Here is a 27186-nt window from a genome sequence, read left to right as displayed (position 1 = left end):
TCTAAAGCACTATGTAAAAGTGATGTCTCAAAATCTTTCTTTTCCCCCTCACAACACAGTTGCTAGTTTTCATGCTCTCTATATATCTGCATTGGCAACAGGACACCCCTGGTGACACTGTACCAACATTCTGCTCTGATCTCTTAGAGGAGGCCCAAGCAGGAAGCCTCTGGAAGTGTCTGCTCAGGCACCTGCAGTAGCTTCTTCCAGATGTGGAAGAAGAGAAATTAATTTTCATCAGTGATCTCGTCTGTACCACAGCAACAAAATGGGGCATGTAAACTTCTCCCACCCAACCACCACGGCTCTTTTCTTTTCTTAGTTTGTAATTACACATCTCTCGTCTACGTTATACCTCCCTAGTGGGAGCTCCTTGAAGATAAAGGGCCACTTTTGTCCAGGTATCCTTGGTGCTTAGTATAGTGACTTCCACACACCAGCCGTTCAACAAACATCTGTTGAACTCAAATGTCAAGGGAACTGTTCTTCAAAATAACTCAACATGTTTTTAAGTACTGTTAGCAGGATTTTCCTGGGGATTCCCTTCCCAGTACCTATCATGGTATGTGCTGAGCGCCCTGTGAATGGGATATAAAACATATGACACAAACCCCAGTTTCTTAAGAAGCTCAAAAATAAAAGTAAATTTGAATGCGAGTGGGAGTAGAATAAAAGCAACGAGAAAGATCTAGGCACAGTCAAAATACTACGGCATTTGGGAAGTGGGTGAACCGGGAGAACAATTTACACAATGACCACAACAAGGAAAAAGAAAACAACTCTTAAAAGACTTAGGAACTTTCATCTTCTATTTGGTGACAAATTACGACCCCAGAAGACGGATGATAAGGCACGCAGAGTGAAACCACAGGTGGAGGTGTAGACTGAAACATACATTTTCGGAAACTGACAAGGCTTCATTGATTTGTTTTGCTTGACTATACTTGTGTGTTACAGAGAAGTGTTTCTATTTGGTGGGGGGAGGGGGGAGTTGATCCTGGAGTTGTTATAATGATGTAAAAAGGCCAATGCAACATTAAATAAAAAGGAGCCAGACCGAAGTTTGGAAGGGGATAGAGCAAAGGAAGGCGTTTTTGTTATTATGTTAAATTTATAATATTGATATTTTATATTTAAAAAATCAGAACAGCGGCAATAAATAGAAGTTCGGTTTCCTAGCAAATCCTCTTTTTTGATCTACATGTATATATTTAAAGGGGTAGAGGTATCTCGGGAAAGGCTACAAGGAGTTTTAGAATATGAATAGGACTTCACAGGAAGGGATTTCAACAGACCGAAGTGGAAGTTAGGGAAGTGGGGCACAGAGTACTGTGAAAAAATGGGGTGTAAGGGAACCGTAGGAAGAATAGTCCAATTTGGCTTAAAGGGAGCCCACGAGAAGAGGGAACTGATAGAAGAAAAATTACTAGGTTCTCGTAGGTTCCCAAAGTGGGATACCCCGGGGGGGGGGGCGGCAGTGGCCTCCAAGTGCAGTTGGGGGGGCATTGAGTAAAAATCAGGCTTAGCCTAACCCCAGGGGGCCTGAGTAATTTTTTTAAGGGGGCGGTGGGCCAGGTAAGTTTGGGAAGGCCCATCGGTTCATAGTTAAAGCTGCCCTTGTGTGGGGAGGTCACACGGGTAGCAAATCGAAGCTACATGGTGCAGGGCCAAGGATGCAGACCCCCAGGGTTCTTAACAGCGGGGCCCGGGGACACGTACTCAGGTAACAAACTCCAGCGTCTCCCCGCCGCCGGGGCAGCCCCCGAGCCCCACGTCCGTGCACTGCAGCCCTGTCGGGGAGGCGGGCACACAACGGGGCGAACCCTGCACGTGCATCAGGGGCTGAGGGGCAGTGATCAGAGCGCATCCTGGGAGACCCGGCGGCTCACCCCTCACCCGGGAAGGTCACGGGGGGGGGGGTGCTCCCGCCGCGGGGAGCGCCGCCCTCCCCTCTTTGGCTCCAAAGCCCGCCGGGTCCCGCCCGGGGGAGCACGCGCCTCGGCCTCAGCCCAGGGCCAATGAGGAAGCGGCGGCGGCGGCTCGGGCTCTCCCCGGCGCTCCGGGGTGTGCTCGGGTGTGTACGTGCGGGAGAGGGGGCAGCCTGTGGCCGAGCTCCGCCTCGCAGGGCGGGGAGAGGGGAGTGGGGAGCGGGGAGCGGACGGCCGCAGGAGGGCGGAGGAGCGAGCGGGATGCTCCGGGGGCGGCCGTTGCCGTTGCTGCCGCAGTAGCAGCCGCGGCGGGGCTGAGGCGGGAGCGGCGCGCGCTCGGCGGACGTTCCCCGGACCCGGGCGCGCGCGCAGAGAGCGCGAGGAGCCGGGGCTGGCACAGCGGCTGCTCGGGGGCCCCAGGGCGCTGCACCGCTCGCGCCGCCGCCGGCCTCCTGCCCTCCTCCTCCTCGCGCTTCTTCTCGGCCCCGGCGCCGTGGGCGAGTCTTACGCCGCGGAGCTTCCTCTTTCTTCCGCCGCCCCCCCGCCGCGGGCTCGGTCCGGGGTCCGAGGAGGATGCGGCTGTACCGGTGGCTGCTGAAGCAGCCAGTCCCCAAGCAGATCGAGCGCTACTCCCGCTTCTCTCCGTCGCCGCTCTCCATTAAGCAGTTCCTGGACTTTGGTGAGTGAGTGCACGGGGGGCGCCGCGGGGGGGTGGGGGAGGGGGCAGGGGCAGGTTCCCGGGTCCGAGCTCGTCGTCCCCGGCTAGGCTGCACGGCCTGGGTGAGCGTGCGGGATGGCGTATTTTGTTTTCTCTGCTGATGTTGCGCGTGTGTACGCGCGCGCGGGGGGCATGGGTGTATGTGTGTGTGGGGGCGGGGGAGGGCGGGTGTGCATCCCCTTCCCCCGTTACACCGCAGAAAGTCTCGGCCCCGGGGCCGGTAGCATCCTCTGCAGCCCGGCCTGGTCTCCTTCCCCCGCTCTCCCCTCCCCCCCCAGCCTGCGGCCCGGCTCACCTGAGGCCTTCCCTCCCTAATAATACGGATCCTAATAATACCGCCCACCCCCAGCGGGGGTGCGACACCCCATTCCCAGCCTCCCCCGCGAGGCCTCGGGAGAACGCGATGCCACAATTTTTGTCTTTGCCCCCATCCGAGTCACTCACCTGTCTTCTGGTCGTACCTGGAGTGGGGGTGGGGAATTGGAGCCGGACTGTTTCGGGGGGCGGGGGAGGGCGTGATTCGGCCGTGAGAAGGGGAGAGGAGACTCGGAAGCCTGGGAACCGGAGCGGAAAGTGCGGAGTGCAGCCTCAGCGTCGGGGCTTTGGGACGGAGCCTGTTCAACGTGGCTCCGCCGGGGGCCACCTGGGCCCTCTCCTTCCTTTCTAGGTGTCTTATCTCCCCGCCAAAGGAAAAGGGGAGAAAACGAAACTGCCGCGGACGCGGGCGGGCACGGCATCTCCACGCTTCTGGTGTCGTTCTCGGTGGCCCCATTTGGGGCTTTCCTGGCAAAGATCCTAGAAGGGTTTGCCGTTTCCTTCTCCAGCTCCTTTTACAGATGAGGAAACTGAGGCAGGCAGGGCCAAGTCCAGGGTCACACAGCTAGGGTCAGGGGCTACCAGACTCAGCTGCTCCATCCACTAGTGGCGCCACCTGGCTGCCCTTCGCTTTGGTCTTGTCCAAAAATGCATTGGCTTCCAGTCAGTCTTTAGGCTAGAAAGTAATCGTTCTCTTCAAACTTTGAGACACGGAGGGTTTTACTTGTGTAGAAATCGGTTCAGATTTCCAGGGACAGGTTTATGGAATCCGCAGCAACGCCTTCCGGGCTGGGTGAAGCGTCCTTTCAAAGTTGTGTGCCAGTCCAGAAGTGGATCTTCCAGATTAAAAGTACTTAAAACCCAGAACAAGAATTTACAGAAGTCCTGCATTTAACAGGAAGATTTAGGCACCGATGAAGGGCTAATTCTCATGAAAACCTAATATTGGCAAAAAAAAAAAAAATGACACATTTGTGGTGCCGTTCCTCATTTACATCTCCAGCTACTTCATTGACATCCCTCTTTAAAGGATTTTCCTGAGGCAGGTGGGCCTTGTTACTTCCACTCCTCTCACTTTTTACTGACACTCCACGCTCCCCCAACCTTGAAAGGAGGGCTTAAAATGCTTGCTAACAAAATGATGCATAGATTGCAGGACTTGCCTCTGGGGGGAAGGCGCTCTATTTTTCAATCTGGTGGGAAAGCTCTGGATCCAGCTTTAAAATTTTAGTATGTTTTATTCTGCAAGTCTTTGACTTAATCCAGCGTTGCTTACACAGCTGAGAAAGTGAAACTAAGCCTTGACCAAGGTAACTAAGTAAAACGAAGCATTACGGGAAAAAGGCCTATCTCTTTGGAGAATTTTACCAACCTTGCAAGGAATGCACGTGTGATTTAGTTAAACAAGTCTTACAGGAGTCATATTAGATGAAAACTTTTGCAGGTGAAACAGATGATTGCCTGTTTATAAAGCAGGGTTGGAGTAAGGAGAGAAAGGAGTGTTAAAGCTCAGGATCAAACTTACTAAAAGAAATTAAATTGTCAGAGGAAGTAATAAGTCTGATCAGCCGAGCCATAGACAGCTCTTCACAACTTTACTCCCTGATGATTCATAGTGTTTTTGCAGTGCCTTCTCTAGCCACCTGTGAGAATTTTAGAGGTTTGAGGAAGATCTTTGTCTCAGGCTCTGGAGATAAAACGTCATTGTTACTATAAATAAACATTTTTCCATCTTTAATTTGCGGTTTGGGGGAAGATTCTGAAAGTACCAACCTTTTATTAGGGCCTGCAGAGACAGGTTAATTAACAACACATGGGAACAAAAGGAACTGAGAAGGTCCTAATTTCATTTCTTTTTCTCAAAGTGGAAGTAGCAGCGTTAAAAGTTTTGAGAAACCATCACTTGATTATTATATCTGTAGAATGACACTGCAGTTTTTAGGTATCATGCTAATTCTCTTGAGCACCAAAACAAAAATATCTATAAACTACATGTATGCAATGTGTCTATGCATGTGTGTCCATACACATACACATGTGTGTACATATGTTTCAAATTGACAAATGTTAGGTCAGGTGTGAAAGTTGGTAAGATGGAATCAAAGAACTGCGTATCTAGAAGGGACGGTGGAGACCATCCTGACCAAAAAAATTCCTCCATCTCTCATAGTCATCCAACCTCTTAAATTAATGAGATGGAGCCTTTTACATCGGGAGGCAGTCCGTTCTGCTTTGGCCATCATTCTCATTGTCAGGAAGTTCTCATAGCCAGCTGGAGTCAGCCTCTTCAGATCTCCACCATCGCTCTTCCTTCTTCCCTCAGAGTCCGAGCACACACTACACGGGGTAGCCCTTCAGATATTTTAAGACGGCTTGGCTCTCGTAGTTCCGCCTCAGCTTCCTTCATTTGATTCCTGTGTGTCATGATCTCTGCTCCCCAAAACATCCTTGCCACTGTCCTCTGGATGTGCTTCAGCTTTTAGTGCCCTTCTTAAAATGTGGCCCCCACAACATGTATGTTAATCCAAACGTTGCTGGCTAGGGCAGAGAATAGCCAGGCCTCACTTCCCCTATTCCAGACGCTGTAGCTCGCTCAGCCCGGTTTTGCATTTTATTTTTTTGGCTGTCAGGCCACACTATTGCCACGTATTTAGCTTGAAGTCCATTGAAAACCTAAGCATTTTTTCCTAAGAACTGTTGCCCGTCTACCTTACCCTGTCTTCTGCTTTTGGAATTGATTTTTTTAATCGCATTTTTAAAAATCTCAGATGTAGACCTTCACCTTTATTTATATTAAATTTATTGTTATTGGACTTAGCTCATTATTCTAACCTGCCAATATTTGTTTAGGGCCTGTCATCTAACATTCCAGCTGTATCTCAGGCCCACTGGTCTCTTGGTTCTTTAAGCATCACATTACCTGAAATTGTGAGCACAAGTTTATGCCACACTATCACCATGCTCTTTACCTCCATGACCCTGAACCTTGACATTTTATCTGATGATAACCTCTTATTCTTTCAGTTCCCACTTTGCTTTATTCCTTCTACATTTATTTTTCCTTCTGATCATGACCGTCCATCCTTCTTTATTCACTCAGTCCATCATTCCTGCCCTGGCCAAACTTTCCTCCAGGCACTTGGAGTCAGACAGGCCTGAGCTCAAATCTTGCTTCAGATACTTAGCTGCTATCATCTCTGCTTTGGTTATCTCATCTGTAAAAGAAGAGAGTTTGGCTCTCTGGTCTCTGAGGTCCATTCTAGATCTAACCCGAGCTTCCTAATCTTGACTCTATAGTTAGCCGGTTTAACCACGAGTTGGACGCCTTTGCCTGCTCGTCCTTCTGCTGTTCACATCTCCTTCACTCTCTGCCTTCTCTTCCTCCTTCCAAGCTGCTGAGCATCGTTGAAGAAAGTGATGAAATTGGACCGATCGATTCTGCTCAGAGTCGGTCCTGCAGCTCCTTGTTTGGTCAGCAGTAACAGTAAATAACATTTCTGCAGGGCCTAAAGGTTTGCAGAGTATGTTGTATACGTTATCGTGTAGGATCTCACAGCATCTTTTTTGAGTTTAGTCATATAGGCATTGTCATTCCAGGTATGCAGCAGAAAAAATTGAGGCTCCAAGAAGTTCAGTGGCTTGGCCTTGCTCAGACATGTAGGAGGTACCAACGGGATTTGTGCTGAGGTCACTCCTGACTTCAAGTTCAGAATATTTCCATTGGGTCTCTCTGCTTCTACTCTCTGTCCTCTAAGTTGCTTCTAGGATAAAGCTTTGCAGGCATTCCATGTAAACTTTCTCCAATATGACTCTCTACCTTTTCAGACTTACTATATTGACCTTGACTTACAATGTAAGTCTTCATTTTCATTAAAGTCTCCCACCAGCTGTTCCCCGAATTCAAGTTTTGCAGCTTCCTTCCCTGTGCTTTCATACAGACCATCCCTCTTGCTTGGAGTTTATTCCTTCAGCTTTACCTCATAGAATCTTCCCGTTCTACCCACACAAAGACATTTCAGATTCCCTGCCTAATGCAGTACCGTGCACCTAGTAGGGGCCTAAAAAATGCTGCTTTTAATGGCCCTTGAATTTGATTAACCTTCAGGATGTTAATTACTTGATTAACTAATTCATACCTTTTCAGCTGTTTCAGCCTTCATTTTTAATGGACTTTACTCAGAACTGGATAAACAGAAGAGCTTACTGGCTGAACAAACATTCTCCATGTTGTATTAACTGTTTACCAGAGTGGTATTATCCTGAGAGCCTAATAAAATTTTTGTCAGAAATAATTTGGAGGCGTGGAGAAAGCAGTTAGAGACTTCTATTGAGTAGGTCAGAAATAGCTCTGTTTGTAAGGTAAGTGTCCTCAGACAATTGCTGTGGTACAACCATAGTCAGTTTTTATTAGTAGCAGCGATCGACGTTCCCTCCGTTAATACTAAGAGGAACCAGAAACTGCGTTGTCCAGTGTGCCCCCGCACTACAGCATTTATAAACATCAGATTGTTCCTCATTCCTGTCTCGCTCATAGAAGTTGTGGTAGGAGTGACATGCTGTTTTATGAAGGCTGAGCTGGTTTCTCTTTGAATGGCCGGGATACCGTCTTCATGATCTGATGGCCATACTAGGGCTCGACTGGCTGCCGTGGCTTCTTGTCAGCCTGTGAGGAGTCCAGGCCCAAAGCTAGGCGGTTCCTACCGCTCTTTGATGTGTGCTGTTTGCTGGGATAGATGTGGAAGCAGAGGGGAGCCCCTGAGTTTTTCTGAATCAGTATTACAGTCTTAGTGAATCACCATTTTATTGTTGGATGAACTTCTCTTCTTCTAAAATGTTATGTGGCTAATTAGTGTCTCATTTCATAACGATTTCCTGCCTGTTACTGGACGTTCTTGAGTGAGACCTGGCCTAGAGTAGAGATAGAGGGAGATGTTTATGTATACAGTTGGCTGGTGAAGCAGATAATGTATATGTATTTATAAAACTCCTTTCTTAGATTTAAATGAAAACTTGAGATCCTTTTACCCTCTGCTTTTAGGGACCGTCCTCTCTTCCTCCTCACCCAGGGTAAGTGCCGTTGTTTCTATGGAGCGGTGCTTCCAGTGTAAAAGAGCTTTCCTCCAGGAAGGGAGAAGCAGCTCAGGAGCTCTTTATCTTAAACGTTAGCTACCTGTTGCCTGTCAGATGTAGTCAGGGCGTTAGAAGTCACATAGGTCAGTCTTTTCTATGTGGATGAAGAAACTGAATTAGCTGAAAGAAATTGTGATTTGCTCAAGGCCTCACCTGTAGCAAGTAGCAGAGGTAGGGGTTAAATCCTGTGGTTTTTCCACTGTCAGTTTTGCTTGGTATCTTCATAGTCAGCATCTGTAATTCTTGCTTTAATAGCTATTAGTTTAATGTAATCCAGCCCTCTGATTCACCCACGAGTGAAAGAAACAGGTTTTAAGGACTAGATTTTTGGTGGGGACCCTTTTGATAACTTTGGAACTAGATTTCTCTACTCATTTACTTAAACGTCCTATCCAGGCAGCTTTAACTATTACACTTTTCTGTGCAGCTTGTGATCCTGGCACTCACTGTGGGTCCTGTCTCCTGTAAGTTGTGAGTACTGGAATATCCTCAGTGATAGATTATGAGAATGAGGCTGGTTATTTGTGGAGCTTGCTTGGTAGATAGGGATGGCATTTTCTTTTGGAGTTCTTAAGTACTGTGTTGTTTTCCAGCATGATCTATATAGAGTTGAGAGCAGTGGAGACAGTATTTGTCCTTTGTACTTTGTAGTTTAAAATCAAATTCTTAAGTTTTTAGTAGGCATAAAATCATACTACATGATACTCCATATCTAAAAATAATAATCAACACCTAATAAAAGTACACCGACTTCTTTAATTTCATTAGAAGAGGTAAGACAGATCTAATCTGCTCATAAAAAAATTAGAAAACAGAACAAACATCAACTTGGAGCTTCATTTTGGAAGGAAGTTTAACACATGTAAATCACCTGATTTAATGAAGACGATAAAAGGGCCCAGAAACGGCCTTATCTAACTCATGCTTGATCTTCTTGCCAAGCTGAGAAAAACGCCAGCACTTCTAGCATATGAAGGCAAATGTAAAATTTTATAGAGGAGGATGGTGACCAAATTATGAAAAGAAATGGGAAGAACAGCTAAACCATACCAGGCTCTGCATGATGGAGTAGGTAGAGTTGAATTAAGAACACCCGAGTTCAAGTGTCATTTCTGATGCAAACTAGTGCTGCGATCCTGGTCAGTCAAATCACTTAGCTTCTGAACTATCCAGGCAACTTTAACTATTCTAAGTTACAGAGCAAATGCCAGTCTTCCTCACAGGGAACTCTCTACACTGAGGAATTCACAAGTCTGTTCTCAAAAAAAATCCCTGAAAGAAGGGAATATATCAAATACTTGGGTGAGATTTATACTGAAACCCTCCAGTGAATAGCGTGACTATAAATGAGATCTTCTGTAGAATATAATTTTTTTAGAAGCTTACTCCCCTCGTATGCCCTCAACATATAATATAAAAATATAATACAGTGTATAATTCCCATAAAAATTTCCTCTATTCTGGGCCATCTGCAGTCATCCTGGTGAATGTCAGGCCACTGGACCCGGATGGCTCTGAAGGAGAAAGTGAGGCTGGTGACTTTGCGTAGCCCTCCCTCACTCAAATCAAAGTCAACTACAAGTCACATTGTCATCTCCCTGATGTCATGGTTCTCTTCAAGAACAAAGGACAAACACAGCACAACAATATAAAAATTTCTTAGAGAAGAGAAGGTAGAAGTATGGATCAGTCATTAGTGATATTTTCTCTATCATCTTTTTGGTAGAAATTAGATCTGTGATTTTTTTCCTTAAATCTGCCTCCCCAAATCCCTGATTTACCTTAAAGACTCTGATAGAGCATTACTTTCTTCATGAAGCCTTTGCTGATCCTCCAGCTCTCAGTGCCCTCCTCCCAAAAATAACCTTGTATTTTTTTGTATGCTGTAAATATATGAAAGATGCTTTGGTCTCCCTCTATAAACTTCTCCTGCTGTATGCTTGAGGACAAAGATTGTTTAATTTTTGTCGTTGTATCTTTGTATGATGGTATCTAGCATGGAGTAAGTGTTTAATAAGTGCTTATTACTTGATTTGTGAGAATTGAATAAACTAATGTATATGAAGCACTTTGCAACCCTTCAAATGTTATGTAAATGTCAGTGTCTTAGTAACTGTGGATGGACAGTGAGTGGTGCCTGGATTTGGATTAGCATGGAACAGAGGGGCTGGACTACCATACCATCCTTTTAATGATCCCAAGCTCTTCTACCTGAAACAAGGGAGGACTATTTTTTTAACAATATTTTTCAGATGGTACTGTGTAGCTTTAACTTCTAAAGAACTGAGGTTTACCAAAAGCCATTGGAGAAATACGTGATGGCAATATAAATAGACTGTAGTGTCAGCAAAGAAATCGTATAAGCAGAAAAAGCAGTAGGCTAATCATACAGCAAGGACTAGGGATAACAAATTAATAGCTCATACGCTGGTACCATGTTATATCAAGAGAGTAAAAGAAAGGCCTCCAGCACCTAGGGATTCGTAATTATTAAAAAAATCTGTTTACCTAAAATATCCTAATGTTGTTAAAACAGGTGATGAAAGCATACTTCTCTACTGTCTATACAGAGGAGAAGAAATACGGATGTGAAATATTGTGTGAGCTGTCAGGACAAAGTTCCTGTGATGATTGGTTTGGTTAACTGTGCTTCTTTGTTATAAGGGAAGATTCAGTGGACAAGAAATAAAAAAGAAATTATTATGGCATAAGAACATCTCCAAAAAATATCAGTCTTAACTTTTTTTAATGGAAAACTTGTTGGTATTTTAAAAATCTAACTCAAATTTATATCCAGTTTTACACCTGATAGAAAATACATCCATAGCAATCCAAAGAGGATTTTGTGCAATATGATTTATGTTTTAGATTTTTCCTAAGTTATTGTTCTAATTTAACTCTATAATTAAATTATAGTTTAAGGGTACCCAAAGATTGTCTGAGTTTTCTTTTGTTCAAATCAGAGTATACATGCAATGGTCTTAATAATATAAATACAACTTCAATAATATAGCATCTTGAAAGCTATACAAAGTTTTAAAATACAAAGTCTTAAAATGCATATCTTAAGTTGCCTCTTTTCTGATATTTGGCAAAAATTCCCAAATTTGGAACTAACTTTTATCCTATTTCTAAAAAGTGTCACCTCATTTAAAGCAATATGATATAGTAAAAAGAGCTCAGTATTTTGAGTCAGGATCTGGGTTTGAATTTCTGTTACACTGCTTATATACTTTTTTGAGACATTAGTCTGGTCACTGGACCCATATCTGGGGCTCAGTTTCCTAACTGTGAAAATGAGGAAATTGTACTAGATAATTTTCATTCTCTTTTAACACTTAAATTTTGTAATCCTGTGACGAGTAACGTAAGCAAAAATGGCCTGTAAACAGCCCAAAGAGATGTCACAATGTCTCTGTACAAAAACTCATGTGCTTTGCTCTTTAGAGAATGCTTCAAGCACTAACTCACAGTCTATTTACTTTTATTTTATACACAATTTTAACAAGCCAGATTATCTAGTTTCCAAGGACATAATATAAATAGCAAACTAGAGAGAGAAATGTTACTACTGGATAATGACAGTAAATGTCAAGGATAATAAAAATACTTAAAAAAGAAAACTTTAAAAGCACCACTTTCTGGGGCTTCCAGTTCTTGGGCCCCACAAAAAGAGCTGCTATAAATATTTTTGTACACGTGGGTCCTTCTTCTGTCTGTATGATGTCTTTGGGATACAGCCCTAGAAGTGGTATTGCTGGGTCAAAGGGTATGCATATTTTATAGCTCTTTGGGCACAGTTACAAATTGCTCTCCAGAATGCCTGGATCAGTTCACAACTCTACCAACAATGCATTAGGGTTCCAATTTTCCCACATCTTCTCCAGCATTTATAATTTTCCTGTTTTGTCATGTTAGCCAATCTGACAGGTGTGATGTGGTGCCTAAGAGTTGTTTTGATTTGTATTTCTCTAATGAATAGTGATTTAGAGCATTTTTTCATATGACTATAGATATCTTTAATTTCTTCCTCTGAAAACTGCTTGGTCGTATCCTTTGACCATTTATCAATTGGGAAGGATTTCTAAAACAACATTTAAATCACTCTTTCGTTCCTTGAAGCCTTAAGTTGTAAGAAATACCCCACCACATCTGGTATAGATGTAAGTAATCACCTCAGGTGCAGAATTCAAACTCCATTATTTAAAAGCAATATAAATGGTGGAATGAAATGTTGAAATTTTATCATTTGGATATATACTGAATCAGTCATAAATCATTCAGTCAACAAGCATTTATTAAGCACCTACTATGTGTTGGAGATATCAGTACAAAAGAACTGAAATTATCCTTGCTTATAAAGAGCTTAAACTTGATCCGATCTTTCCTGTTGGAGATTTTCTATATTCTTAATCTTCATTAGGCTCTAAAACCCTTATCTTCTTTCATCACTCAGGTAAAATAAAAGAAAATGTTACAGCTTAATATTAACTTTTCACAATTTCAAAATTAATGCCTCCTGAAGTCATCTAACATACCACCCCTGCAAAGTCTTAATTAGAGGTTTTCCATTTAAAAAATCCTGTTTACTTTGGCTCTTAGTATAGTATTCTTTTGACCAGTTTTCCAGTTGAAAGATTAAGGTTGTGCTTAATGAGCACTTAACATTCTAAATACAAATTTTCTTACAGATCATTCAGAGTAGAGTAATCTCTCTGGCACTGCTGAATGGTTAATGCAGAGGCAGAGCCGCTTAAGAATTCTCTAATAACGTTTTTAAAAAATTTTTATGAGTTCAGAGGTCACCTTGGGAAACAAGGAACATCTTCAAAAAGCTTCGAAGTGAAATAGCCCCAATTCACAGCAACACGAAAGTACGGATCATTAAATTAATTTCATAAAAATTTCTTTAGAACTGTTTTTCTAAATGACGATCCTTTCAAGTCATGGACTGTCACATGGTCATACACCAAAACTTCTCTAGTCTTCCATAAAGCAAAGCTGTACTATAGTTCATTGATAGAGGGTTAATAAATAGGGGTAGCTAGGTGGCACGTTGAGGAGAGCGCCAGCCCTGGAGTCAGGAGGACCTGAGTTCAAATCCTACCTCAGACACTCGACACACTTACTAGCTGTGTGACCTTGGGCAAGTCACTTAACCCCAATTGCCCTGCTTTCCCCCCTCCAAAAAAAAGAAAAGGGGGTTAATAAATAATACATATCTGTTGGTCCTAACTGTTCATCACATGACAGGAAGTCACAAGGACAAGCTGACAGGAGTTCAAGGCTGCAACATTAGAACTAAAGTCATTTTCTTAATTTCTGTCATTTGATGATTATCATAAGGAAAACTAATTATACATAACTTGCTCAGCCATTCCCCAATTGATGGGCATCCCCTCAATTTCTACTTCTTTGCACAAAAAAACTGGTATAAATATTTTTGTACGTATGAGTCCTTTTCCTTTGATAAAGTTTCACTCTTCGACAAAGCTACAGTTATCCTTTCCACATTGTGGGGACTAGGGGTGTGGTACCCCCATGATCTGTTAAATCCGCATAAGATATTGTGGCCCTTTGTAGCAGAGAGGTCTGCAGTGTTAAGGTAGTAAAAGATAAAGTATGTTGATATTCTACAATGCTGTACGTATATTTTATGCATTTCTGAGTTTCTAAACTTTTTCCGTGTTGTCTGAGGCCTTTGCATGTTGTCTGTGGGTTCCACAAAACTCCCCCAAAATTGCCATTTAATTTCTTAATGCTGACCCACGATATATATCAGAACTGTGATGGGGAAAGTCACAATGCGGAAGGAATAACTGTACTGAGACAATTGGGCAGCAGTGTGGAAGAAATTAGATTTAGAGCAGCACTTCACACATTATACAGAGATAAGCTCCAAATGGCTACATAACTTAGATATAAAAGGACACATAATAAACATATTAGAGGGGAAACTCACATGGGAGACAGGCTGGGAGAAAGCTGGGCACCCGAAACCGGCGGAGATCCCCAGGCCTCCCAACACAGGACGGCTGTCTGTGGAAGCGACGAGAGGCAGCGCGATGCCACCAGCTGTGAAACACCAACTCCTGAGGCTTGCAGCCCAAAGGTATGAAACTTGGCTTCTTGAACTTCTGGGAGACATAATGGCCAGGTAAACGGCTCTAATCCCTCCCCTCCTCACTCAGAGAATTCCTCGGGAAAAAAAAAAAACGCTGGAACAGAGGATACAGAAGTGGGGCTTCAGTGGCCAAATAGTAGAAGTTCATTAATCCCAGAGGGGCAGAGCCAGCAGAGGTCAACACCAGGAGCCCAGACTAATCTTGCCCCCCTAGGGGAAGTGCCCACACCAGCTCAAACAATAAAGAGCTGAGACCATTGCTGAAGAGCAACAGTGCTGGAGAGCAACCCTAGGGAAAGAGACATCAGGGAGCCAGACCTCTCCCCCACACCTCAGGAAACTGAAGGCTATAATTCAGAGACAACAACTAGACTCACAGTCCCCAGAATGAGAAAGCTGGGACAGAGAGTCCTGAGCCCCAAAGGCAGAAATTTATTGTAAAGCCAGGAAAAGGCTAACCAACATGAAGAACACAACAACACCGAGGACCATTGATTCCTTTTATGGAGACAGGCATGATCAAAATACCAATTTGGAAGAGGACAGCAATGACAGTATAGCTACATCTGATACTTCAAAAGGTAATGAGAACTGGTCTCCAGCCCAAAAAGCATTGCTGGAAGAGCTAAAGGAGGATTTGAAAAACCAAATTAGGGAGGTAAAAGAAAATATGGAAAAAATGGAAAAAAAATCCGCTGGTGAAATCAAGTCCCTAAAGACTAAGATTGGTGAAATGGCTACAGAGATTCAGAATCTAAATAGAGAAAATGACACCCTGAGAGGTAAAATCAACCAATTGGAAAAGGAGACTCAAAAGCAAAATGAAGACACTAACTCATTAAAAATTAGAGTTGAGCAAGTGGAAGGTAATGAATCTATGACGTATCAAGAAGTAGTAAAACAAAATGTAAAGAATGAAAAAATAGGAAAAAAATGTGAAATACCTGATTGGGAAAACAACTGACCTAGAAAATAGATCCAGGAGAGACAATTTCAGAGTTATTGGTCCACCGGAAATCCACGATGAGAAAAAGAGCCTTGACAGTATCTTCGAAGAAATTATCAAAGACAACTGCCCAGAGGTCCTAGAACCAGAGGGCAAAATAGTCATTGAAAGAATTCACTGATCACCCCCTGAAAGAGATCCCAAACTGAAAACACCAAGAAATATTATAGCCAAATTTCAGGACTACAAAGTCAAGGAGAAAATACTGCAAGTAGCCAAAAAGAAACAATTCAAATATCGTGAAACTACAGTCAGGATCCTGCAGGTTCTCTCAGCTTCCACATTAAAAGACAAGAGAAATTGGAATATGGTATTCCGAAAGGCAAAGGAGCTGGGACTACAACCAAGGAACAATGACCCAGCAAAACTAAGCATAATTTTTCAGGCAAGGAGATGGACATTCAACGAAATAAGGGAATTCCAGACCTTCCTGATGAAAAGGCCAGAACTCAATGGAAAATTTGATCTCCAAATACAAAACTCAAGAGAGACATAAAAAGGTAAACAGGGGGAAAAATCCCCCACAAACCTTATTAATCAATAAGGGCAAATTATTTGCATCTTTATATAGGATTATATCATCTTATGTATGTTTCATATACACACACACACACACACACACACACACACACACATATATATATGTCAGTCTTGAGAATAGTACAGCTATTATGACAATTAAAAGGGCTACACATAGATTGAGAATACCTGTATAAAATAACTGATATAAGGATAAAAAACATAATTAAGAGATGTAAAGGGAGGGCTATGAGAGAAGAGGTAAGGAGGTAGTAGAAAAGGGTAAATTACACCAAATGAAGAGGCACAAAAACATATTATAGTAGAGGGAAAGAAGGGAGGGAGAAGAGCAGTATTGGAGCTTTACTGTCATCTGATCTGGTTCAAGAAGGGAATAACATATCCTGATAAGTATAGAAATCTAACTTGTCCTACAGGAAGTAGGAGGGGAAAGGGGGAAGAAAGGGAGAGGGGTGGTCAGAAGGGAGGGGAGAAGTAGCAAGTGGGAAACGGTAAGATAAGGGAGGGGAATAAAGAGGGAGGGTTAACTGAGGTAGGCAGTGGTCAAAAGCAAAACTTTGTTGAAGAAGGGAAGGGGAAAGGGAGAAATAAAGGCATAAACAGGGGGAAATAGGATGGAGAAAAAGACACATAGAAATCGTAACTGTGAACATGAATGGGATGAACTCTCCCATAAAACAGAAGCAGATAGCAGAATGGATTAAAAACCATAATCCTACAATATGCTGTTTACAAGAAACACATTTGAAACAGGGGGATACACACAGGGTAAAGGTAAAAGGCTGGAGTAAAATATATTGCGCCTCAGCTAAAGTAAAAAAAGCAGGTGTAGCAATCCTAATATCAGACAAAGCAAAAGTAAAGATAGATTTAATGAAAAGAGATAAGGAAGGACATTACATCCTTCTAAAAGGCACCATAAACAATGAAGCAGTATCATTGTTTAACATATATGCACCAAGTGGTATGGCATGCAGATTATTAGAGGAGAGGTTAAGGGAGTTACAGGAAGAAATAGACAGCAAAACTATAATATTGGGAGACCTCAACCTCCCCCTTTCTGAACTTGATAAATCTAACCTCAAAATAAATAAGAAAGAAGTTAAGGAGGTAAACAGATTTTTAGAAAAGGCAGATGTGACAGATCTCTGGAGAAAACTGAATGGGGATAAAAAAAGGAATATACTTTCTTCTCAGCGGTACATGACACATATTCAAAAATTGACCATGTACCATGTAAAAAAAACCTCATAATCCAGTGCAGAAAGGCAGAAGTAGTCAAAGCATACTTTTCAGATCATGATGCAGTAAGAATTATTTGTAACAAAGAACCATGGAAAAATAAGCTAAAAATTAATTGGAAACTAAATAATCTAATTCTAAAGAATGAGTGGGCCAAAGAACAAATCAGAGAAACAATTAATAAGTTCATTCAAGAGAATGACAATAATGAGACAACATACCAAAACTTATGGGATGCAGCAAAAGCAGTTCTTAGGGAAAGATTTATGTCTCTAAATGCTTACGTGAATAAAATAGGGAAAAAGGAGATCAATGATCTGGGCATACAGCTGAAAAAGCTAGAAAAAGAGCAAATTGAAAACCCCCAATTAAATACCAAATTAGAAGTACTGAAAAATCAAAGGAGCCATTAATAAAATTGAAACCCAGAAAACTATTGAATTAATAAATAAAACAAAGAGCTGGTTTTATGAAAAAACCAATAAAATTGATAAACCTTTGGTCAATTTGGTTAAAAAAAAGAAAGAAGAAAATCAAATTACCAGTATCAAAAATGAAAAGGGTGAGTTCACCTCTAATGAAGAGGAAATCAAAATAATAATTAGGAATTATTTTGCCCAATTGTATGCCCATAAATTTGACAACCTTAGAGATATGGATGAATATCTACAAAAACATAAATTGCCCAGGTTAACAGAAAAGGAACTAAAATTGCTAAATAACCCCATCTCAGAAAAAGAAATTGAGCAAGCCATCATTGAACTCCCTAGGAAAAAATCTCCAGGGCCAGATGGTTTTACATGTGAATTCTATCAAACATTTAAAGAACAACTAATTCCTATACTTTGTAGACTATTTGGGAAAATAGGTGAGGAAGGAGTCCTACCAAATTCTTTTTATGACACAAATGTGGTACTAATACCCAAACCAGGTAGAGTCAAAACAGAGAAAGAAAATTATAGACCAATTTCCGTAATGAATATTGATGCAAAAATTCTAAATAAAATATTAGCAAAAAGATTGCAGCAACTTATCACGAGAATAATACACTATGACCAGGTAGGATTTATTCCAGGAATACAGGGCTGGTTCAATATTAGGAAAACTATTGGCATAATTGACCCATATCAACAACAAAACTAGCAGAAACCATATGATCATCTCAATAGATGCAGAAAAAGGCTTTGACAAAGTACAACATCCATTCCTATTAAAAACGCTAGAAACCATAGGAATAAGTGGAGCCTGACTTAAAATTATTAATAGCATCTACCTAAAACCATAAACAAGCATTGTTTGTAATGGGGATAAGCTAGATGCATTCCCAATAAGATCAGGGGTGAAACAAGGATGTCCATTATCACCCCTACTATTCAATTTGGTACTAGAAATGTTAACTGTAGCAATAAGAGAAGAAAAAGAAATTGAAGGAATTAGAATAGGCAAAGAAGAAGCTAAATTATCACTTTTTGCGGATGATATGATGATTTACTTAGAGAATCAAGTAAAAAAACTACTTGAAATAATAAACAACTTTAGCAAAGTTGCAGGATATAAAATAAACCCACACAAATCCTCAGCATTCCTATACATTACTAACAAAGCCCAACAGCAAGAGATAGAAAGAGAGATTCCATTCAAAGTTACTGTAGACACTATAAAATATTTGGGAGTCTAACTGCCAATACAAACCCAGGGCCTATACGAACATAATTATGAAACACTTTTCACGCGAATAAAGTCGGATCTAAATAAATGGAAAAATATCAGTTGCTCATGGTTAGGCTGAGGTAATATAATAAAAATGACAATTTTACCTAAATTAATTTATCTATTCAGTGCCATACCAATTGAACTACCAAAAAATTGTTTTACAGAGCTGGATAAAATAATAACAAAATTCATGTGGAAGAACAAGAGGTCTAGAATATCTAGGGTATTAATGAAAAGAAATGCTGGAGAAGGTGGCCTAGCCATACCAGATGTTAAACTGTACTATAGAGCAGCAGTCATCAAAACTACCTGGTACTGGCTAAGAAGCAGAGTGGTGGATCAGTGGAATAGGATAGAAGCACAAGATGGAGAAGTCAACCACTACAGCAATCTACTCTTTGATAAACCCAAAGAGGCCAGCTTCTGGGCTAATAATTGACTATTTCACAAAAACTGTTGGGAAAATTGGAAAATGATAGGGCAGAAACTGGGCATAGACCAATATCTTACACCATATACCAAAATAAAGTCAAAATGGGTTCATGATTTAGGAATAAAGGCTGATACTATAAGTAATTTGGGAGAGCAAGGAATAGTTTACTTATCAGATTTGTGGAAAAGTAAAGAATTCATGACCCAACAAGAGATAGAGAGCATTACAAAATGCAAAATGGATAATTTTGATTATGTTAAATTGAAATGTTTTTGTACAAAAAAAGCCAATGCAACAAAAATCAGGAGGGAAGCAGAAAATTGGGAGACAATCTTTACAACCAGTGTCTCTGATAAAGGCCTCATCTCTAAAATATACAGGGAACTGAGCCAAATATATAGGAATACAAGCCATTCCCCAATTGAGAAATGGTCAAAGGATAGGAACAGGCCGTTTTCAGAGGAAGAAATTAAAGCTATCTATAGGCATATGAAAAAATGCTCTGGATCACTACTGATTAGAGAAATGCAAATCAAAACGACTCTTAGGTACCACATCTCTCCTGTCAGATTGGCTAAAATAACAAAACAGGAAAATGATAAATGCTGGAGAGGATGTGGGGAAATTGGAACATTGTTGCATGGCTGGTGGAGTTGTGAGCTGATCCAGCCATTTTGGAGAGCAGTTTGGAACTACGCCCAAAGGGCTATAAAAATGTTCATACCCTTTGACCCAGCAATACCACTTCTAGGGTTGTATCCCAAAGAAATCACACAAGCGGGAAAAGGACCCATATGTACAAGGATATTTATAGCGGCTCTTTTTGTGGTAGCCAAGAATTGGAAATCAAAGGGATGCCCATCAATTGGGGAATGGCTGAACAAGCTGTGGTATATGAAGGTAATGGAATACTATTGTGCCATAAGAAATGGGGATGATACGGACTTCGTAACAACCTGGAAAAACCTACATGACATAGTGCTGAGTGAGCGGAGCAGAGCCAGGAGAACATTGTACACAACCACAGATATATGGACTCCATGAGGATCAACCCTGACAGACTTGGCTCTTCTCAGCAACACAAGGTACAAAGACAACTCCAAAGGACTCATAATGGAGAATGCTATCTTCATCCAGAGAAAGAACTGTGAAGTTTGAATGCAGATTGAGGCACACTACATGCTAGCTTCCCCCACCCCTCCTTTTTTTTCTTTTTCTCTCTTTTGTTTTTGTTTTTGGGTTGGCTTTTTTTTTTGGTCCTGTTCCTTCTTATGATTCATTTTACTGATTACAATTCTTTTCTACAACTTGACTAGTGTGTAAATTACTTCAATGTGAAGTTATACGTGAAAGTTATATGGGATTCCATGCTGTCTTGGGGAGGGAGGGGGAGGAAGGGAAGAAAATCTGGAACTCAAAATTATGTAGAACCAAGTGTTGTAAACTAAAAATAAAAAAAAATAAACATATTAGAGAAACATGCGGATAATGAAACAAAGGAGAGGGTCACAGAAGAGAAAGTGAATAATTTTTATTACATAAAATTTTAAAAATACTGTATAAACATTTAATGAAACTAAGGTTAAAAGGAAAACAATTTTGGGGAAAAAATCTTTGTAGCAAGCATCCATCTCTGATAAAAGTCTAAGTCTCATGTCTAGTATATGTAAGGAATTGATTCAAGTTTATAAGAAACTAGCCATTCCCTGGCTGATGAATGGCATAAGGCTACGAACAGGCAGTTCTCAAGGGACGAAGCTCAAGCTATTGGTAGCCATGTGAAAAAAAAAATGTTCCACGTCACTCCATGTTAGAGAAACGCAGAAATAAAAGAATTCTTAGATTCCACCTCATACCTTTCAGACTGGGAGGTGACAGAAAGGAAAATGATAAATATTGGAGGGGCTGTGGTAAAACAGGGACGTCAGTGCACTATTTGTGGTGCGCCTGTGAATGGGCTTAGCCATTATGGAAATCAATTTGGAATTTTACACAAAAAAATAAATTGCAGGTACCTACCTTTGTTATACCGTTGTCGTGTCTATACCCAAAATACGTAAGAGAGAAGAAAAGGTCCTTTGGTGTACGGAAATAGTTATAGCAGCTCTGTGGTGTCAGAAACCTGAAAATGAAGAGAATGGGTGGCTCTCAACTTGGGAATGAGTTAGTAAGTTGTGTTATGAATGTAATGGAGTGCTCTTCTGTGAGAAATGAGGAATCAATGATTTCTAAGATTTCGAAAGATTTATATGAACAGATACAGAGTGAAATAAGTGGAACTAGGAAAACAGTTTATGCTATAACATCAGTGTTATAAAAATCAACGATTTTGAAGACTTATAAACTGATGAAGATTGAAATGAGCTGAAAGAGAACAATGTAGGTAATAACACTGAAAAACAGCTTAGAAAACAAACTTTTTTTTAAAAAAATTAAAACTTAGAGAACTTAAGATCTATTTAAAAACACAACTATTCATGATTCAAGAGATCTTAAGATGAAAAATGTTATCCATTGTAGAGAGGTGATAGATCTTGTGCGCAGAATGAGACATACAGTACATGCACACACTTGCATACGTATGTGTATAGAGCCGTTAGGGGAGTTTGTTTTGCTTGACTATGAATGTTTGTAAATAATATTTCCTTTTTCCCCCAGTGGGGTTGGAGTTGAGAGGGAGAGAAATTGATTTTTAAATTTTTTAAATTAATTTTTTTTTTAGTTTACTACACTCAGTTCCACAAGTTTTTGAACTTCAAATTTTCTCCCTTTCCCTCTCCTTCCTCTTCCCCCTGCAAGATGGCATGATACAGGTTCTGTATACCTTGACATTAAGCTTCTTTTCCCAATAATCAAATTGTAAAGAAGAATTATAACCAATGAAATGAACCATGAGAAAGATGCAACAAAATTAAAAATAAAAAAAAGAGAGCAAATGGTTTGCTTCAATCTGCATTCAGATTCCATGATTCTTTCTCTGGATGTGGATAGCCTTTTCCATTATGAGTCCTTTGGAGCTATCTTAGAACCTTCCATTGTTGAGAAGAGCTGAGTCTCTCAAAGTCAGTCATCACCAGAAGCAGTGTGTCTGTGGCTGCGTACAATGTTCTCCTAGTTCTGCTCCCTTCACTCAGCATCAGATCATGTAAGACTCTCCAGGTTCTTTTGAAGTCCATCTGCTCCTCATTTCTTACAGCACAGTAGTATTTCCATTATATTCATATATCATAGTTTGTTTAGCCATTCCCCAATTGATGGGCATATCTTTGATTTCCAATTCTTTGCCACCAGAAAAGGGGCTGCTATGAATATTTTTGTACACATGGGTCCTTTTCCCACTTGTATGATCTCTTTTGGGATACAACCCTAGAAGTGGTATTGATGGGTCAAAAGGTAAGCACATTTTTATAGCCCTTTGGTCATAGCTCCAAATTCACAACTTCACCAACAATGCATTAGTGTTCCAATTTTCCCACATATTCTCCAATATTTATAATTTTACTGTTTTGACATGTTAGCCAATCTGACAGGAGAGAATGTGGTACCTGAGAGTTGTTTAAATATGCATTTTTTAATCAATAGTGATTTAGAGCATTTTTTCTTAAATTTTTTAAAAAGAGAGAGAGTAGAGGGGTGCTGCAGATAGGAAATGTTAGATGCAGTCTCAGATGAGGTAACTGAATCATTAGTTTTACCTGTTTTACTTCATTAAAAGAGAGTTCTCTTGAAGTGGGAGTAATTTATAAATATTTGTAATTTAAAATATCCATAAAACTTTCAAAAAAATAAGATGAATAATTTTTAAAAAACACCAAATTTCCACATTGGCCGTGCACAAAAATATGTCCTATTCTTTGTCTTGAGTCTGTCATTTCTCTTGTCAGGAGATGAGTAGCCTGCTTCATCATTGGTTCCACTGGAGTCATGATTGGTTGTTGCACCAATCAGATGACCCAATACACCCCTTCCCCCTTGTTAGAATAAGCTTTTAGTCTCACACTTCTTTATTTTGTGAAATCATATCCCCAGTTCTTCCTTTCTCTGTCTTGTGTTCCTTTTCCCTTCCCTTTCCATTTTCTTTAATAAAGATCATCAAAACAACACAATCACTTCTTGTCTAATTAAACTCTATTAAAACTTGATAATAATAATGTTTTGAGGAGACACATGTATTATTTCCCCATATTAGAATATAAAACAGTTTATCCTTTTTATGCCTTATGGTTATTCTTATTCACTTTTTTTTTGGTTTTTCTTGATCCCTATGTTTATATTTCATTTGTATGCAACTCTGGTCCTTTTGTCAGGAATTCTTGGAAGTCCTCCATTTCATAAAAGGTCTGTTTCTCTCCTGAAGGATTATACTCAGTTGTGTTGAATGTGAGCTTACATCCTTTGCTTTTTGGAATATCATGTTCCAAGCTCTCTGTTGCATTGTGGTGGTGGTTGCTAAATCTTGTGTGAGCCTGACTGTGGTTCGGTACTTGAATTCTGTCTTTTGGGCTGCTTATGGTATTTTTTTTCTTTTACCTAACTCTTCTGGATTTGCTTAAAAATTTCCTGAGAGTTTTCATTTTGGGATTTCTTTCAGGCTAGTAGTAGATTCTATTTCCATTTTACCATCTGGTTCTCAGATATCTGGGCAGTTTTCTTTTATGATTTCTTGAAATACGATGCCCAGGCTCTTTTTTGCATCATGGTTTTCAAGTAACCCAAGGATTTTGAAGTTATGTCTCTGATCTATTTTCCAGGTCAGTTATTTTTGCTCTGAGGTACCTTACATTTTCTCCAATTTTTTTCAATCTTTTGACTTGAGATGGGGAACCATCAGCTACTCTCTGGTTTGATTCCATGTAACATCGTGTCTCCTCCAGGATAAAGTGATCACCTGAAATCTCACCACTCTCATGAATGTCATGAGTGACTCAGTATCTTCTGAATGCCTTCGGTTGCCTCTCTGTCTCTGATTGGAGGGCTAGAGGGAGGAGCAGGAAACTGCTCCCAAAGCCTTCCTTTATAGAAGGCTGCCTCAGAACGTTCAGTACTTGGCAGGTAACTTTCCATTTTTCACAGACAGTTCTGTGTGGTTTTGACTCCATGGACATTATGTCCCCGATAGTGTGTGTCTCCCTTGATTTCCTGCTTCCTTTTGTGGGTCATCTTCCCCTGTGAGATGGTAAGCTCCTTGAGGGCAGGGACTGCCTTTTTTTTTTTCTTATTTGTATTCCCAGCACTTAGCAGGTACCTTGCCGCATAGTAGGCACTTAATTGAATGGTTTTGTGTTGTTGCCCCCTTGAGTCTTTGGCTTCTGTTTGCTGCATTCTAAGATTTTCAGGGAGTTTGTTGCTCGAGTGAGGCTTAGTGCCTTTGGTCCCAAGCCGTTTCTCTTTTAAGATGTTTCTTCCGTAGCTCTCATTTCTTTTCTAATTTTTTTCTCCTACCCTCTCTTTGCATTTATAAAGACATTTTCAGACTCTAAGAATAACAACAATGAAATCCAAAAGGAACAAAAACCCCTCTGGCCGCTTGTGTTTTCCTTCGAGGCTTGGCTGGGAGATGTCACTCTCTTCTCTGGGTTTGCGTCTTGAGCAGCTCTGTCACCGTGATGGCTTTTTATCGTGGGGTTTTTGTTGTCATCTTTTCATTCTCCTAGCCTGCTTTTCCTGGTTCGGGATTTTACGTCAGGGCTGGGCTGTGTGCGCTTTTGAAGGGGGGAACATCTGTGTGGGCCTTGCCTGGAGATACTGAGGGACACCCGAGGCCTTCAGCGCTCCTTCCTTCATGGTGTCAACCAGAATTATTTGTTGTTAATCTGCAGTACGAGAGATGCCTCTTGGGGGAGCTCTCAAGACCCATCTTGGTCTGCTGAATTAACTGCTGTCAACAAACAGTAAGAATGATCAGAACTTGTATCCCCTGACCTTTCAGTCAGTCGTGTTGCACAGGTTTGAGCTGTGGCGGTGGGGGAGGGGTGACAGCGCTCGTTCATGTAGAGCTTTCCTTGTCTCCTTGGATCGTCACAGCGGGTACTGTTAGGGTTCCCATACGTACTAGGGAACTGGGATGCAACTCGAGGTTTAAGCCCTGCGACCCTCTTAGGGGTGGCGCGAGGGTCAAATGCAGTAATATTTTTAAAGTGCTTAATGCAGCGCCTGTACTTAGTAAACGCTTGTCATTCCCTTCTTCCTCTTCCCCTTCTTGAAAGATAGTGACTTGCCCCAGGGTGCACTGACTGGAAATGTCTGAACCAGGATTTGCAGTCCGGTGTTCCAGACCCCTCAGTCTGGCACTCAGTCCACTGTCCACCCAGACCTTGTCATCGGTCTTCTCTTTATATGCTCTCTCACTTCCTGATCTCATCAGCTTCCGTGGGTTTAATTATCATTGCTACCGATAACGTTCATTTCTGCTGCTGTTGATAGTCAGCCCTTCTCTCCCTCCTAAGCTCTAGGGCCCCATCACCATTGGCTGAGTAGACCTTTTAAACTAGATGTCATAGAGATCTCAAACTCAAGAGATCTAAAACAGAATTCATTCTCTCCCCTACAAAAGCCCCCCCCTTTCAAGATTCCCTTGTTCTGCCAGTGGTACCACCGTATCCCCCTTCTCTCAGTTACAAAATCTAAGTATTTTCTTGACCCTGCTCTGCCCCTTATGTCATGTATCCTTTAAATTATCGAATCTCGTCGTTTTAATCCTCTATAGCATCTCTTTCATCTGTTCCCTTTTCTGGACTCCCATAGCCAGCCCTGTGTGTCTGACCTCCCTCATCCCTTCTCCACTGGATCTGCTGAAATACTTGACCCATCAGTCTTCCTGTCTTGAGTGTCTCTGCGCTCTAGTTCATCCTTCGTGATTCTGCTAAAGTGTGACTGTCACATCCACTTCATTTTCACATTCACTGAACTCCAGTGGTTCCCCATTAACCCTAGGATCAAATAGAAACTCATTTGGCCTTCGAAATCTTTACAATTTGGTGTGACTCTACCTTTCCTTCCCTCCCTATACTCTGCAGTTCAGTCAGATTGGCCTTCTCACTGTTCTCATAGGCAGGCCTTCCATCTCTGAACTCCATGCCTTTCTCCTGGTCTTCCTGGAATCACCTCCTTCCTCACCTCCACTCTCTCTTGGAATCCATAGAATCCTTCAGGTCTCTGCTCACATGTCACCTTCTTTGTGAAGATTTTCCAGGTCCACACAGGTGTTCGTGCTTTCTTACCCGCACACCCCCTACCCTTAAGGTTACCATGTATCCATTTTTTTGTGCATCTCTACATGCTTGTTGTCTCCTTACAGATTGTGAACGCCATGACGCAGAGACTATCATCTCTATATCCCCAGCACCTAGTCCATAGTAGGTGCTTAATAAATGCTTTCTGATTGATTTCTGGAAGCCTGTCATTTCCTTCTGATAAGTTCATGAAGGATATCCTGCTTTTAGTAAATGTATAGATTATTCTTTTAAGCATTTTTTAGGGATGGGAAGGTGGGTTTATAAGTAAGTATTGACGTTCTCTCATTTATAAATTTTTCATTAATAATAAGGTCCAATATTTTTCTGAAGCCTTTGGTATCCTTTCATGTATCTTTAGAATTAGTCTCTCTAAACCCTCAGAATTATGTTGCCTCTGAAACACCTGTTTTTCCTCCACCCCGCCCCCCCTTGTATGTCCAATGTTGCTCATTAAATCTCTGTTTTCTTCATTTCCATTTGGCATCCTCTTGCAATTCCCCTGAGACTATGAGATTAGATTGGTTCTCTTGTGGTTTCTTTGTAATTAATAGAGACAGGAGTGAATTATAAGAAAATTTTATAGATCTCAATTTTGGTGGGGGAGGGAGAGGGAGGTCTCTTCCTCCTTCCAGTTTCCTTTTCAGTGCCCTTCAGATGAATTTTCTAATGAAGTCTCATGAAAAGTTTTTTTCAACCATCCTCCTCTTTAAGGTTTTGTGAACTAGTTTAATTAGACTATAAACAGGTGTTGCTCTTGGCTGCCAAAGCCCTGCAGGTTAAAGAGAGAGAGTATTTGTGGATT

General features: G+C 41.2%; 1 protein-coding gene across 2 annotated transcripts in view; it reads left to right on the top strand.

The window, feature by feature from the left end:
* The first annotated feature begins 2275 nt into the window (after positions 1–2275).
* The window catches only part of PDK3 (pyruvate dehydrogenase kinase 3), a 120831-nt gene continuing 95920 nt past the window's right edge, over positions 2276–27186 (top strand). The window contains exon 1 of one of the 2 annotated variants that reach the window (XM_036745279.1): positions 2276–2607. In XM_036745279.1, coding sequence (XP_036601174.1) covers positions 2502–2607 — 106 coding nt within the window. In that variant the 5' untranslated portion in view covers positions 2276–2501. Of the gene's footprint in view, positions 2608–3990; positions 4008–27186 lie in introns of those variants that run through there. The other variant, XM_036745280.1, reaches the window with a different exon arrangement.

The sequence above is a fragment of the Trichosurus vulpecula genome, chromosome 2, assembly GCF_011100635.1.
Source record: "Trichosurus vulpecula isolate mTriVul1 chromosome 2, mTriVul1.pri, whole genome shotgun sequence".
NCBI classification, from domain to species: Eukaryota; Metazoa; Chordata; class Mammalia; order Diprotodontia; family Phalangeridae; genus Trichosurus; species Trichosurus vulpecula.
The sequence above is the reverse complement of the archived record's forward strand: the minus strand, read 5'-3'. Positions and strand labels throughout refer to the sequence as shown.